Source organism: Myodes glareolus, chromosome 15, assembly GCF_982192425.1.
Source record: "Myodes glareolus chromosome 15, mMyoGla1.1, whole genome shotgun sequence".
NCBI lineage: Eukaryota > Metazoa > Chordata > Mammalia > Rodentia > Cricetidae > Myodes > Myodes glareolus.
The window spans coordinates 77,825,414-77,842,184 of record NC_142040.1 but is presented as its reverse complement, the minus strand read 5'-3'; the positions used below and the strand labels follow the sequence as shown (position 1 = coordinate 77,842,184).

The 16,771-nt window shown below is 49.4% G+C and overlaps 1 protein-coding gene across 2 annotated transcripts in view; it reads right to left on the bottom strand.

The window, feature by feature from the left end:
* Positions 1-9,888, bottom strand: part of Slc12a7 (solute carrier family 12 member 7) — an 82,875-nt gene extending 72,987 nt beyond the window's left edge. The window contains exon 1 of one of the 2 annotated variants that reach the window (XM_048458957.3): positions 9,627-9,888. In XM_048458957.3, coding sequence (XP_048314914.3) covers positions 9,627-9,834 — 208 coding nt within the window. In that variant the 5' untranslated portion in view covers positions 9,835-9,888. The remainder of the gene's footprint in view (positions 1-9,626) is intronic. The other variant, XM_085676566.2, reaches the window with a different exon arrangement.
* Between the last annotated feature and the right edge of the window lie 6,883 nt (positions 9,889-16,771).

Genomic DNA, 16,771 nt, shown 5'->3' with positions numbered 1-16,771 from the left:
ACCAGGAGCGCCTGAATCCTGATCCCCACTAACCCCAAGGCCTCATGGACACAGGTGAACAGGAAGAGGTGATGGACACTGTTTTAACCTCAAGCTGCTGGTCCTTGCTGTGCCCTTTACCCTGCTTTCTTCTGAGTCCCCTTAGGGATCATCGTTCTGTAAACAGGGAGACGAAGGCCCAGCAGTACCAGGGGCATTGGTTTGCCCAGGAACACAGGCTGTCCCAGCCCTGGGCTATCTAGTCCGGAGGGACAAGAAAGCTGTAGTTGCCAAGCAACAAGATGGAGGCATCAGAGGAGCATAGGGCCCCAGGGAGGGCGCAGGTGGCCAGCAGAGGGGTTGCAGCAGAGCCTGACAGAGGTGGCTTCAGGGGACTCCCTGGTAAGCAATGACAAACACCTTGTCTGGGAGAGACTGTTACGATCAAGTAGGCCTACCGTGATCTCCTAGTGGACCACAGTGGGAAGAGAGATAAGGAGCTAAATGGGGGACACAAGGTACAAGAGCAGGGCATTTCCCCGAGAGGCCGAGAAGGGCTGGTGTACCTGAGGCCTATCTCTTTGGTTTGCTGAGGACCCTAAAACTCTATATCCTCACTATTCCCTCTGGGAGCCCCTGGGATCTCTCTTCCCATAAGGTCACAGTTCTATCAGACCAGGGCCTCCTTACAACTTCCTTTAGCTCTGATTGCCTCCTTAAAGCATCTGTTTTGGGCATTTGCTTGGAAGCAAAGGCTTTAACCACGGCAGGATGTGTCACTTAAGGACTTACATCATTTTTCTGAGGTTCCCCCACCCAGGGTTGTTTCTTGGCTCCTGAGTTCCAGGTGGTGCGGTAGCCCCAGACACCTCTGCACACACCTTTTGATGTGTGATATAGACTTTCCTCAGCAAACCCAGCACTATAGTAGGGCCTTAGCACTAGAAAAATCCTAGTTCAGAATGACCCAAGGGGGCCTATGCCCAGTTCCTGGCCTGTACACAGTCTGTAGATCTTCCTTAGCTGCACCCACCCCACTTCTCCCCCAGGCAAGGAGGATCTATACACTGGCTTGTGCAGGCTCATTTCACACGTTCTCAAATTGAAGCACAGAGCCAGGAAAGAATTCAAATGAAGAATTTCTAGAAGGCATCTAGAAAGACCCAGCATCCACTAGCAGTGGAGAGTGCCTGAGTCTACCTCAGCCCACCACTGGGGCCCTGACACACAGAAGTATTGACATCCCATAGACAAAATTCTGAGTAGCCAACCCTTCCTCACCCATCGCTCTTAATCAGCACAAGCTCTGAGTGGCAAGAGAGGTCCCTCCGTCCTCACAGCGCTGGAGACGACATGCCGGGCACTAGCTTTGCAAGGGGTCTGTCTGTCAGATGGGGAAACACAGCAACGCTGTATAGTGTACCGAATGCACATGTATCATCTGGTCCTTGCAGATTCACAGGCCTCCAGGTGGAGCTCCCAAGAATCACAGAGGAGACAGCCATGTATGCAGAGCAATCGAGGGGAAAACAGTCAGCACCCAGATGTCCTGTTCACACTCCCTTTTGCTAATTTCACCACACCACAGAGGCAGACCAACTTGTTCAATCACTTAGCACCAATGATGACGTAATAGAGCGTGCAGAGGTGTGACTGATTAGGAATACCTGCAGAGACGAGCTTCATCTCAACCAGGAGGAAGCTGGAGCCCAAAGCTGAAGGCCCACCACTTTATAGCAGCAGGTCCCACCCCAGGCGGTCCACGCTGTGGCCTTAGTGCTGGCCACAGGGTCCACAGGCCATCTGACAGTCTGCTGGGGACGTGGAGTTTGCCCCTTCACTTTGGAAAGCTGCTGGTTTTACCTGTACCAGAGACTTCTGTGCAGAGAACTCTGGGTCATGGCAGTTAAGAGGGATGCGAGAAACTGAGGCTCAGCCTCACTGGAAGTCATGAGGAAGAGTGGACACACCACCAGTATCAGCTGCTTTGTTTTCCTTCTTTCGTCTTTTGTTGTGGTTTCACTCTAAGCCAGACTGGACCTTACTATCCTGTCTCTACTCCTTGGTAATGAGATTAGAGGCATGTACCACTATGCCCAGCTACTTGCTTTCTTAAATTCTGTTTGGTTGGGTTTATAATTAGTTTTTGTTGTTGTTTTGTTTTGTCTCTATTGTTTATATCTATGGCCTAGGCCATTCTGACTTCAAAGTCTGGAAAATCCCTCTGTCTCACCACCTGAGTGCTGAGACTACAGGCATGGGATGGTTTAATGATTTGCCTTTAAAATTAGGAGGAAAGCGCAAAACAAATAAAAGGATTTCTGAGCTGAAAATAACTTCCGATGCACCATGTACGGCTTCCACTGTAGCAAAGATAGTTTGCCTACCTGTACACACAGGAGTGTGCGTGCATGTGTGTGTGTGTGTGTACATGGACCACAGCGACAGGTAATAGAATGTAATTTGCAACAGGAAGATCCCTTGACAAAAATAACTGTTCAAAGAATGTCTTGCTGTGAGTAATTTAGATGATAAAGGACTCCTCTGAGAACAACTGCCTTGGTGTAAATTAGTTTAATCAGACTGATACCCCTCCAATCTCCCGGAGAGTGCTCTCACCTCCAGGAAGGGAGAACAGGGAGGATGTGGTTTTCTCAGGCCTCGATTTCCTGTTTGCATCTTCTTTCCTGGTGTGTGTGTGTGTGTGTGTGTGTGTGTGTGTGTGTGTGTGTGTGGATAAACTATACATTTTTAGGCTGGAAAGATGGCTCAGTGGTTAAGAGCACTTACAGTTTTTCCAAAGGACCTGAGTTTAATTCCCAGTACCTACATCAGACAGTTCACAAGTGTCTGTTCACAAGTTCCAGGGGCTCTGAATTCTCTTCTGGCTTCCAAAAGCATCTATATGTGGCACACACACACACACACCTCTAAATAAAATTGGATAAAATTTATATTTATACATATACATATGTGTGTGTATATATATATGTATATATATAATAAACTTTACCATTTCCAACATTCTAAGTGAACTTCAGCAGCATCAGGCAGATTGTTCCTGTTGTACACCCTGTGTATATATAGCCTTACCTGGTAAAATCCAGATCTCATCTTACAGAGTGGAAACTCCATCCCCATAAATAACAGCCCCGCCACCTCTGGACCACCTTCTGTCTCTGTTAACGTGACAATCCAGCAGCTCTGTATTAGCAGAACTACACAGACTTATCCTCTCTATCACTGGGCACACTGCCTTCCAGTCCCCCTGTGTCCTTTCCTAAAGGCTGGGTGACATTCCGTTGTCAACAGGCAAGATTCTAACGCACTCACCCAGGGGTCTAATTGCCTTTTATTTAGAACCACCAGCACTGGCTGGTGAGTTTTATAAGTGGGAACAGGACACAGACCCACAGGAAACACCCGATTGGTTAGCCCAGGTTACTTCTTTTTAAAGGGTTACAGCGGCAGAGACTTCTCTGTCAGCCCCAGTGTCACACTAGTGATCTGGGACCTGCTACTTCCTGTAAGAGTCCATCTGATGATGTGGTATTTGGCATGAGTGGTTCTGTGTTGGCCTAGAGCAGAGGCTCTACCCAGACAACATCTCCCATGACCTCACGGCACACCACTAGTACCTCTGACAGGCACTGGGCTGCTCCACCTTTACAGCTAAGAACAAAACCACTCCGGATGTGGGTATGCAAAGATCTGTCTGTCTGATTGCACCCCAGCACATGCAGAAACACAACTGTTGTTTGGTTGTTATGTAACTGGATTAAAACTTTTATTACATTTATTTATGGTATAGGTTGTGTGTGAAAGCGTGGGGGAGCATGTGCCTTGACACTTGTATGATCAGAAGACAATGGATGGATGGGAGTCAGTTCCCTCTTGTGGCCATATGGGTCCCAGGAATTGAACTCCTGCTGTGGTGTCTGGTGGCAGGCACCTTTCCCTCTAAGTCACCTTGATAAGCTCCAAATCTAAACCCTTAAGAAACTCTATGCTGTCTTCTCCAGGGCCTGTATCTGAAAATTGACATTTCTGTCAGCAAAGCACAGGGTTCTGATTTCTCCACATCCTTGAAATTATTTGATATTTTTAACTTTTTAAAAATAGCCATCAGGAGTGTAAAGTGATTTTTCATTGTGGGTTGGACTCTTTTATTTTATGTTATTTTGGTTTGGAGCTGTAGTTTGGTATTGGGATAGAAACCAGAGGGCAGGTGTTCTAATCCTGAGCTACATCCTCAGCCTTAGCTATGGTTCCAACCTGCATTTCTCTGCTAATCAGTCAGCTGGACATCTTTTCATGAGCCTGTTTTCTATCTGTCAAGTTCTTTTGTCCATCTCGAAGTGCTAAGGATAGAACCTAGGCTGTTTTTGAGGCAAGTGCCTTGTCTCTGAGCTACATCCCCAGCCTTTTCATCCATTATTGTTAAAATTGGTTTATTTGAGTGTTTTAGTTGCCACAGAGTTACAGAAGGACCTTCTTTCTATTCTGGGTATTAACCCATTACCAGGTAGATGGTTTCCCAGTGTTCCAGCCATTCACATTTAACAGATTCCAGTAAGTGGAAAATCTCTCTCTCTCTCTCTCTCTCTCTCTCTCTCTCTCTCTCTCTCTCTCACACACACACACACACACACACACACACACACACACACACACACACACACCCCTGCATCCCTGCAGGTCTATATCTGCATGTGAACAGCATCAATTTCACCCAGTGGCTTCCTCTGCAACCAGGGCTGCTTTGACTCAGGCTGGGTTACCTTAGACACAGATACACTCATGTGTTTATTTCTCCGACAGGTTGGGGAAGGCCTTATGTCCTCTTAAACACAAATGCTCCTGTGAGTTTGCGTCTTTACTAGGTTGGAGAGGGTGGGTGTCACCCAGACATGCATGTTTTCACATGTTTGTTTCTCCCACGGGAGCAGGAGACACCAGAGCTGTTGTCTTCTTGAATGCCCTGGGGTTAAAGTCCCCTGCTTTGCTGCGGGGTTTGTACTAGTATCAAGAAACCCAGTCCCAGGACTGACCCCAGCCTGAGGCCTCCAACTCGGGCTCTTCCTGACCTAGTTCTGATTATCTTTTGGATGTTGTTGCTTTATTTAAAGAAAATTTCTTCCCATAGAGAGATGTGGTGTCTCAAACCCTAGCCTACTCCAGTGGGAAAAAAGAAGCCAAGTTAAATATTATGTAGCAAAGAAGAGAACAGGACGTACATGGAGCGTTTTCTTGCTAAGCCAAGTTAACCATCACCAAAGCAAGACCTCTTTCACAGCGAAGTGACAGAACCTGAGCTGGCACGGCTCACCGAGAGCTAGCGGCATCTTACCGATTACCAGGAGGGCCACACCCTATGAAATATTTAAGCAAAAAGCAAACAGTCTGCCCAGCGGGCAGCAGGTTTTCAGGCACCAGAGTCTGGCCATCACCCGGGATCAGCTCTCCAGCCTCAGCAGCCCGAGGAGAGGCAGCCTAACAGTATTTCTGTTCTGGGAAATCCAGGTACGGCTTGGGATACAATTTTCCCAAGCAGAACCTAGGACTGCAGTGAGAGACATTGCCCAGTGTGTGAAAACAGCATGGAGCTGGCCCTCCTTTGTGCATGCCTAACTCAGAAGTGTTCTCATAGAAACTGCCTCAGAGGCCACAGAAAATATGCTAAGCAACAAACCGCAGAGCTGAGTCCACAGAGACACGTGTGGTGAACACAGAGACACGAGAACACACAGGTAACATGGAGACAGGCATACCACGGCAACATCAACTCACATCGAGACACTGAAAACAACAAAGAGACAGCACAGAGACAAGACAGCAATGATGTACCTCGAGACATACACACAGACGACACAGAGACACACACAAAAACACATGCAGACTGCACAGAGACAACATGGAAACACACAGGTAATACAGAGACAGGCACACTGACAGAATCAACATGTAGATGTATACACCATAGGACACCATGAGACTCATACACAGATAACATGGAGATACAGAGAGACCCAAAATCAGCACAAAGATACACAGCGTGGAGATACTGCAGGGAACAAGGAGACACTCAGGGACTCATAGACTCACACCACACATATGTAAATATATGTACACATCAGGATCCTTCAGCCTGGACTCCCTGGGCACCTCATTGGAGAGGCCATTGTCATGGAAAGTGGGAAGCTCTCTTGGATCTGAGCCTTCAAGGGGCAGGCATAGCTGCAGGTAGCTTCACTAGATCTCTGTGGCCAACTCCTATACCACCACCCCTTGACGTATAATTATCGAAATTTGGCAGACACGTGATCCTACCAGCCATAACAGTGACGGGAAGCATGATGCCAACCTCCAATCAAGGGACTCAACACTGGTCTTTGTCCTGGACACGGTGAAACCACAGGAGTCTGCAGCTCAAAATCCAGGCAGGGCAGGGGAAAAAAGGAGGACAGAGAGTATTCCAGGCCACGTATGACCTTCTAGGCTATTGTGACCTCCCAGGAGCCCTCCTTGGGAAGCCCTGTGCTTATAGCTCATCTTGCCATCTGGAGACCTTCTCCTTTCCTTGTCCCTTCTGCCTTTGGGGCACTCTGGGTGGCTGTCCATCTTATATTAGTAAATGGTTCTGAGAACACCCTGGGACTATTCCACCAAGTCATTGCCATGAGGATTCTCAACCAGACCTCTCTCTGGGCCCTTGCCATGGGACCTTATGTGCAGAGTGATTTCCCATTGGCCCATGTACCCTTCCTCTGGTCCTGTGCTCACAAAAGATGCAGTAACAACCATGGAGTAGGCGGTCACACCTACCAAACAACAGACTAACTTATGCCCGTCTATGGGTACCATCTTCATCAAAGCAAATAGGAAACAGTTCGAAGGCTCGGTATTGAGACTTGTCTTATGGGAGATAGACTTTGCAGGCTCTGCAGATAAGAGATACAACATCACACTCACATCCCGTCACACAGCAAAGGGAGACCATGTGCTATCTACTCTTAGACACACCACACCCAAGGAGATAAGACCAAAATACTCATATGAAGGGTGCTGGTCAAAGGCTCAACTGGGCCAACATCCACGTATCATGGTGAATATGGAAAGCAGAAAGCTGTGGGGTCCTGAAGGAGGCTGCAAGTCAGGAGACCTGACGTCTCTGGGGATCTAGAAAGTTCATTCTCAGTACTTGCCACACATCTGTAACCAAAGGTTGACTCAGGACAACACCCCACCCAGGGCTTGGCTCCTGGCACTGTGCCCAAGTTGGACCAATAAAATCTTTGTTTGTTTTCAAACTCAGTTTACTCTGTGTTAATGAAACACCAAATAATAGGTCTTCTGTTCCCACGCAGAAGCACGACACGAAAGCACTGGAGTGACCGTTGTCTGGAACTGCCACATGAAATCCCCACACAATTGGAGCCAGCTCTCCATGGACAGATTCAGTTAGCCAGACAGGTGACTGCACAGTTGGGGTCCCAGTACAGCACTGAGATCCAAATCCCTAGAACCCACATGGGGGTGACAGGGACTAGCCCAGCCCTCCCTCCAGCCACCAGTGGGGTCTGACCCCTGGATGTCTGACCCTCAGGGCCTTCAAGACTGAAGTCAAAGACCCCATCTACAAGAGAGGAGAGGAGGGTGGGGATTTCAGGGCTGGGAGGTCTCCTGGTGGGCTCCACCTAATCCTACCTCACCTGCTACATCAAGGACTTCGGGTCATGCTCTTTCTCTACGTTACTTCAACATCCTGAAATGAGGGAGGAGAGCATAGAGAAGTCTCGACCCCCACCTGTTCCCTAGCGTCCTGTCTCCAAGGGTCTCCGATGAGGTTTAGAGTCCAGCATGAAGGACTTTGAGGGCAAGGGACAGAAGACACTACTGTGTTGGCCTGACTCATGCTCTTGGCTCAAGGTATTGTAGGTATTCAATATTCCTGGGTATTAGTTTCTTACCCAAGAAGTGAGACTAAGTCCTGGAGACCTGAATTACTTGAGACCATGGGGGAGCCAGAAAGTCCAGGTCAAGGGCAGGCATAGACCCCTGTCCTTTACCATCCATCAGCAGATTCTCTGCTTAAAAGGTGGGGGATACTTTGCAAGAGAACAGTGGGGATCCTTGCCTCAGCATCTCAAGAGGCACCAGTAGCTGGTGCTGTCCTGCTTTCTCCCACCCACACACCCCTGACTAGCCCTCGTGGTCAAGCAGGCTCCCTATAAACAGGTCCTGCAGACACCATAATTGCTCTGCCACTGTATTTGGTGACCCAACAGATCACCAGATCGCTTCTTGGGTCCCACAAAGAAACCCAAAAGAAATGTGTCCCTTGGCAAATAGGCAGATAGCCACTGCAAACTTGCTGCCATATTAAGATTAAGGGGAGTCAACCAACCACTACCCAGTGGGACAAGCATCCTGGCAACCCTGCCCACTAAAGCACGAGACAAATCCTGACCTAGAGCTCAGAACAGAGACAGATGAAGACACAGCTCAGCATGCCCAATCTAGGGAACAGGTATCTGTAGCGTGCACGTGTACCCATATGTACACACACACACACACACACACACATGCACGCACACGCACACGCACATGCATGCATGTGCACGTACACATACCACAGCTATGCAATGCCCAAGTTCACACGGGGAAGCAATTGCTCAGATTTTGTTACAAAAGTTAACTCACCAGAAAAGTGACCGTTCTAAGTTCTAAGTCACAGTGTCACAGCATAGCCTCCCACAAATCTCTAAAAGACTGCATGTGTGCAACATGAACACACCTGTCACGGGTACCTCTGATGGTGCCTCCCGAGCTGACTGGGGCAGGACATTTGAGTACTGGACAGGTTGTTAAGACCTGTAGCAATCCAGTTTTGGAGACACTACCAAGGAAGGCAGACTGGTATTCAGAAGGCAAAGGTCTCTCAGTGATTGCCTGGCAAGTGCCAACTAACTGCCAGGTGGGCGGGGCAAAGACCAACCCAGGCACCAGACCTGGTTTCATCTTCACTCCCTGACCCAAAGTCGGGCTCTAGAACAATCTGGAGAGGGCACTGTGAGCGCCTGCTTCTGTCTCGTGTGCCTCAGAAAACGTGGCTTAGCAGATGTGTGGCCAGCAATAGATTGCACGGTTCCAGGATTCTTAGATGCAGGCAGAGGTCACCAGTCAGCTAGCCAAGGGGGTTTCCACAGCAGCGAAGTTAAAATCGGCTCTCACCAAAGGTTGGCTGCCTCTGTCTCTCCTGCACCTTCGAATCCCTCACCAGGACAGAGGAGAGAGCTCTTTTTCTCGGAGGTACTAATATATATATGGGGAGGAGGGGGTGTCTAGAGTTAGTGATCAAAAGGCGGCCCCAGAAGCCGTCCTTTACTAACTACCAATATCCCACTGACCCTTAGAACCACTCTGCAGAATGTTACTACCGACAAGGTTCACAGGCCATCAGGCAGGGCCAGGGATTAGCAGGACTAAACTCTGGGACAAAGGACACCAGCGGATTCCAGAGCCGGCGCTGTAACACTTGGTGTGACCTGCAACCATTCCTCAGCCAGCAGGCAACGGCCACCTCCTGACACCTGGGCAGCAGGCACCGCAGTGGCCCCCTAGGAGGAAGGTTTAGCTGCACTTACCATAGCGGCTGGGCTCGCGGCAGTAGCGCAGAATGGGCAGTGCATCCACTTCTTGTGTTTTCAGCGCGGCCACCTGATTGGGATCTGGGTCGGGGTCAGGGTCGGGGTCGGGATCCAAGCACAGAGGCAGGCCGCTGCCGCCCTCTGTCCTGGGTCCCGCGTCTCCCATCCCGCTCTGTGCTGGGGTCACCACGAAGCGCTGGGACATGTTGGCGTCGGAACGCTGGGCGCCGCGAGGACTGCTGGATGCGAAGCCTGCCGGTGCTGACCGTGGGTCTCGGGGAGCGGGGCGGGGCAGGGGCGGGGCACGAGGTGGGGGCGGGGCAGGAGGGAGCCGAGGCAGGGGCGGGGAGGGGCGGGACGGGCGAAGTCAGGGCAGGCTGGCTGGATAGGAGTGGGTCTGGGAGGGGGTAAAAGATGGCTGGGGTGGTCATGGAGGGGTAAGAAAGTTGGATTGGGTAGGGAGAGGGCCGGACACAGAAGATGAGAAGAGCAAAGAGTAAGAATGAGGAAGGGCAGTAGAGTGGTACGTGGGTGAGGGCTGAGTCAGAGGAGAATCGGGACCTATCCGGGACCTAGATAGGTGATGCTTGGGCAGAAAGGTGTTGGGAATTTGGCCTGGGAAGGGCATTTGATGGCCTGCCTGATGATAGCAGTACAAATCTTACAGGTCACCAAGAGACAGAATCCGTTTTCCAGACAGATCACTTCAGTGTTGCTTCAGGATTGTGCTAAGTGACTAGAAAACTCCTACCCCACAGCCCCAAACCACCCACCCCCATCCCTGACTACCAACAACCTACCAGGTCAGTGGGATCTAGCCCAGGGCCAGGCTAGAATGGGGCAGGCCATGAAATGGACAGTTGCTCAAGCCAAGCACAGCTCATTCAGGGCTTAGGAGGGGCAGGGAGCAGAAATATCTGACAAACGATCTCTGAGGGCCAGAGTAAGGGATTCTAGGAGTAGGGGTACATGGCAACCTTGCTGGCTACTGGGCCTAGAGTAGTGGTTCTCAGCCCATGGGTCTCGAAAATCCGACAAACCTCTATTTCCAAAATTATTTACATTATGATTCATAACAGAAGCAAAATTATAGTTTGCTATAATTTTGCAAACATGGTTTTCATATTCACTCGAGAATTTATTAATACCACCCGATATCAGGCTCTGAAACCCCTATCTCTCTGAAAAATGTGCGTCTTGCAGATCAGAGTAGAGAGAGCAAAATCTGCGTAAGTGGCAAAGAATGAAGGAAAGAAATTCAAGGGAACAGGGCTTCTGTCCTTACAGTCCTCGTGTCCCACCGTGGCTGCTCTCAGCTAAGCTATCACATCTGTCCCTCTGCAGAGGAGAGGCTGACGGCAGAAGAGCACTTAGCTGCCCCTGCCTGTAGTACAGCCTAGATGCTGTGTATAGTACCACTAGCTATGTGTGAAGCCTGTTCAGGGTGTATCCAGCTCAGCAAGAAGACATAGCTCTCTTTTGAAGACTTGGGCCTCTTTCTTAGGAAGTCAGTTCACTGCCCACTTCTGTTGGCCTGACAGGGAGAGGGTAGCCAGGGTGGGATTTCTCACACCTGTATCTCAGAATCCTGTCCCTGAGGAGGAAGCTCTCCGTGGAGTTTTGCTTCTCCTGTATCTCAGGATACTGTCCCTGCAGTAGGAGGCTCTCCGTGGAGTCTTGCCTCTCCTGTATCTCAGGATCCTGTCTCTGCAGGAGCAGGCTCTCCGTGGAGTCTTGCCTCTCCTCCAAGCAATCTTTTTCATTATTTCTAAGGCCATTATTGGCCCTTTCTCCCAAGATGAACTTCTGGGTCACATTTTAAGTGTCCCTGTATTAGTAACTTTGCTTTGCTTAATGTCTGACAAAACACTTGAGGAAAGGCTTATTTTGGTCACCAAAGTTTAAGAGGGACACGGACCATTGTGGTGGGGAAGCCGTGTTCATGGGAGCATGAGGCCACTGGTCATGTTGAGCACTCCAGAGAAATCAATGCTGGTGCTTGGCTGGCATCCACTATTTTATGGATGTGAGGAAGCTCAGCCCGTAGGATGGTGGTGCCACCCATATTCAAGATGAATCTTGTTACCAGGTGTAGTGGCATATGCTTTTAATCCCAACATTTGTGAAACCCAGGCAGGTGGATTTCAAGGCCAGCCAACCAAGGACTCACAGTGAGATCCTGTCTCAAAACAAAATAAAAAGTAGATTCTTCCTTCTGCAGTTAAACGTCTCTGTAAACACCTTGACAGACACACCCAGAGGAATGTGTCCATGGTGATTGGAAATCCAGATCCATTTATGCTGAAATGCCTTTATAAACTTGCTGAAACCAGATGTCTTTACATTGCCAAACCTCTCACCCAGGTCCTGGGTTTTCCGTCAAACGTAATCATATCTGTGTTGCTATTATAAGGAATTGCAGCTCTGATGAAAGGGAAAACTGAAAGAGAACACTGGAGCTTTGTGTATTTCTTCTGTAACCTGCCACTTCATGTAATTCTAAATTGTTTTATTCAAATGCTTTTCTACTTCAGTCATGGCATTTTGCAAGGATTTTTTTTTTTTAGGTCATGGATAATGATAACTTTCTCCTACCACCTCTTTTAAACCTCTATTATTTTCGTTTTATCCCTTTGCTTTTATTTTGAATTTTTAAAGAAATTCCAGGGCAACCCTCAACATCATGGCTCATGGAGTTTCTTTATTGTGCACTTACAGGTGAAACTTACGCTGTGATATGCCCAAGACAGGCACTGGCCAGGTGGGGGTGACTTGAGCCCTAGACACACCCTTCTGGCTCAGAGAAGGCCCTTGACGGGCATGGTGGAGAAGGGGGTGGTCCTCTTCTCCTTTGGAGCCCAGGAGGGTGAGAACTTGAAGCCCTTCAAAGAGCTGACACTCTTACCTTTAAATCTGAAAAATACCCGGACCTATCATTTCTGGTCACAGCTTCTATTCACCTTAGACCTTTGCTTGCAAGTGTCCCCGCAATCTGCAAGGCTCTGTAGCCACCCAGAAATGCTAGCCGCACTGTTCACAACCAGGGCTAAGGGGTTTCCCATGGGGAGGGTCCTGCGGCCAGAGTCCAGGGTACTGGAAACGCTTCTGTGAGCCTTTAATTCATCTAGGCTGGGGCAAGACAGGACTGACCCACGGGAAGCACTGTTGATCCTGCTCACTGCTGGGTGCACAAGAGAAAAACCACCGAAAGTCTAGCGACTTTTTACAATGACAAACAGGGAAATGGAGCTTGCTTTACAGAAGACCCCAATTTTGAGCAATAAATGGGGTGAGGATGAAATCTGGAAAAGCCAGGTGACAATGAGGAAGAAGCTCAGACAGCAGGACATAGGATGGGGACACTGTCACATGGGAGGCAGGGCCCAGGAAGGAGCCGTGAGTGCTGAGGACACAGGAGAGCTTCTTCAGCTTCTTCTCTGACTCATCAGTGGACTTCTATAGTTATTGCTTTTTTGGCGTGTTCCCTTTTCTCATCTGATTTGTAAGTGTGAACTCATGCTATAGCCCAGGTTGGTCTATAATGCAATTTATAGTTCAGGACAGTCTTGGACCCTTGGCAGGCCTCAGGTACTGGAAGGACAAGCGTGTACCACCACATCCAGCTCTTACTAAGCTGTCTCTGCTCTGTCTCAGTAAATAAAGGAAACATTGATAACACAGTGTCCTCCCAACACAGACATGGCCTCAGGGCCACACGCTTCTGGTCTATAATTGTAATCCCAATCTTGATGGCTAGCAAACTATTTATAGCCTCTGCAAGTTTTTGACTGCTACTTGAGGTCTGACTTAACCCTGCAAGTGCCATACTTTTCTCGGAGTCTCGTAGGTCATACCCGTGACCCCGTGCTTTCCAAGTGCCTTCACACCCACTCTGTCCCAAGTATTTGTCTTTTCTGCTCCTCCTACTGCGCAGAGCATTTTGAGTCTTGATCTGGAAGACATTTCCCTGGCCATGGGACAGTACCCCTTTATTCAGGTTGGGACCCTCAAGGGCTCTCTAAACTAGAGGTACCAATACATGGGTCCTAGGGTGGACCTTGAATGTCACCATGACAGGCACAGTAAGCAGAGGTCACAACAGTGACTCAGATGAAAGTGAGTAGCCCAGTTGGAACATATCTGTCATGAGACAGCACAGGCAGGAGACTGCCCCATCCCCCAATCAGCCACCAGCCCTCGCCATGGAAACCCAGCCTGTCACATGTCCTAAGGATCGCCTAGAACGTGCAACCTAGTGGCCCTAGCCATACCACCACTGAGGCCTGGACCAAGGCCTCCAGGAGGGACACTAAGGCATATCTAATCAGAGCCTAGTCACTTTGAAAAGGTGGTGGGGGGCAATGGTCTGTATTCTGTCAATTATATTTTATATAAACACTGATTGGCCAGTAGCCAGGCAGGAAGTATAGGCAAGACAACTAGACAGGAAGTAGAGGCGGGTCAATGAGAACAGGAAAATTCTGGGAAGAAGGAAGTCCTAGTCTGCAGTCGTGACCCAGCCACAGAAGAAGCAAGATGTGACTGCCTTGCTGAATAAGGTACCAAGCCACATAGCTGACAAAGACAAGAATAATGGGCTAATTATAAGTTGTAAGAGTTAATAAGAAGTAACTGAGCTACTAAGCCAATCAGTTATAACTAATGTAGACCTCTGTGTGATTTCTTTGGGACTTAGCAATTGTGGGAACTGGGCAGGACAGAAACCCCACTGACAATAAAAAGGCCTCAGGGTTCTCTGGGTCCATGAGAGAAGCTGGGACTCTTGGTGGCAGTGGGGGGAAGAGGGATAGTACCCAAAGGGAGGAGAGGCCCACAAGTCCTCATTTAGGAGAAAGTCATGAAGAATCTTGAACTAGGCTCTTCCAGACACCGTCCAAGATGAGCAACTACAGAATAAACTTATTTCAACACCCGTGTCTGAGAGACCTTGGCAGAGCAGGGCTCCAGCCCTGGCCTGGGAAGCTACCCCTAAGATCACCAGAATCAGAACCAGGCTCCTCTGACCTCACTCAGACAGCACATCTAGTCTGATCCCTGGAGGTGGGGAGTGACCCAGGGTGCATTTCCAGGGAAGCCTGAGTGAGCAGAGGGCAGGAGGGCCAGACAAAGAGAGGCAGGGAAAGAAAGCCACAGAGAGATGCCAAAGAAACAAAGATATAGAGACAGAGAGGTGTGGGTAGGAGGACAGGGCTGTAACCTGCCACCTCTCAGCTGGATCACACAGGACAGGTCGCTTTGAGACTTCATGGGATGGGCTTTCCAGAGTAGAATGGGGAGACAGTGAAAGCAGATGCCACTACATACATAGGTCATAGGTGTGGTCTGCGGGTTGAAATGCTAGTTCCCCCAGACCCCATGTTGTTCTTGGAAGTCGGTTTCATCGGTGCCCATTTGGGAGGGGTCTGTGTGTTTGGCAGCGACTCCAGTGGGTGGCAAAGGTTAGGAGCTCTGTTCAGATAAAGACAGTGGAGTCTGAAAGTTTAAATGGTCCCTTTCTATCTTCAGCCCACCATTCACTGCCCTGAATGGGGATTTGTTCATGTCTGCACACAGCAAGTGCTGCTGAAGAAGCCAGACTCTGAACAAGAAGAGCCTGGATGCCTGTCACAGGTGGTGTGAAGCCTGCCCAGGTCATCCCAGGACGGAAAGGAAGGGCCATGCCTGGTCAGGGAGCCTCATAACCATCCCTTTGACCAGGGAGCAGCCTGGGAGAGGCTGTCAACTGTCCCCGGGTCCTGCAACATATCTTTCAATCCAGGACCCCAGGATTAACCAAGGGAGGGGTCCATTCCCATCCAGGCAGAAGCAGACAGAAGGATGCCATAAACTAGTCTACCCCATACCAGGGCCTGGAGCCAGGTATGGACGCAGTAGCCTGCCCTTCAACACAGGGCATAATCAGTCAGGAGCTGTGAGCCAGAGACAGCAGGTCTGGTGTGAACCAGGGTCCCCGAGGAGCCTGCCTGGTTAGCTGAAGCTCTTGCCTTTGAGGGATGGTGAGGGCAGGAGCTGTTGCTTCTGGGTTCCTCATTCTAGGGCTTCAGACAGTAAGGTCCTGCCAACTCTCTTGTTCATCATCCCCACCCCCACCTGCACCCTAGGTATTAAGGTGGACCACCACGTCCCAGCCAGGGAGGATTTGTGTGTAAATATTCACAGATCCTTTTCAGTTTTGGAACCTGCCACCCATTATAACAATTCCTGGATGTTCTCACCCAGCAGGAGGTCAGCCTTTCCCCAAGGCTCTGTTCCCACAGTAACTAGATCCAGCCAGTTAAGGGTTTTAGGAGGACACCCTGCTGCCAACCCTGAATTCCCAGAAAAACAAGCGTTCCTTCCTGAGCAGAGGAGAAAGGAAAGAGAGATCTGTTGTGGACCAGCCTGAAGCTTTCGGGGCAGAAAGGGAAATTCCACTAAAAATGGCACCATTCACTCTTGCATGTGCTGCAAAGGGGTTTCCTTTTATTGTGGCCTCCTATTCTGGAGACAGCATTGTCTTTCTGAGAACAGCGGCCCCCAAAGCTTGTGGAAGGTGCCTACACTGAGACACTCCTCCTGAAGTCTTGGACTGCTTTTCCTTGTTCCAACACCAACATCTGTGCTGGTGGCAGTGTTGGGGGTGCTTTGTCAGACCCTGGGAGTGCTAAAGACGGAGTAGCCCCTCCCTGTTCAGCTCACTGTCACTGCCCCCTGCTCCGTGTGTATGGGAGAGATTACAGGGCAACTAAAAGCCAGGTGGCTGGGCTGATACTGGTATGTCCACGTGGCTCAGCACTGCAAGACAGTAGCGTGTAAAACACAACTCTTGTCTCAAAGGGAAGCAGAGTTTATACTTGAGCCAAATATAAGGGACCATGGCTCCAGAACACAGATCCAGATTGTCCCAAAACACCACACACCAAAGAGGAAATGATTTTATGAAGGTTTTTGTTTTGTTTTGTTTTTGGTTTTTGGTTACAAAAAGGGGTCACAAATCAAGGCATTTTCCAAATACATTCACAGGAACATCAGATACCTGCTGATAGCGAAGTGTAAAAATCTCCACCGGAAGTCCCAGCTGCTATCCGATGAGTTCTTAGCTTTGGGGTTGGTGAAAGCCAGTGGGCTGATAAATTAACACA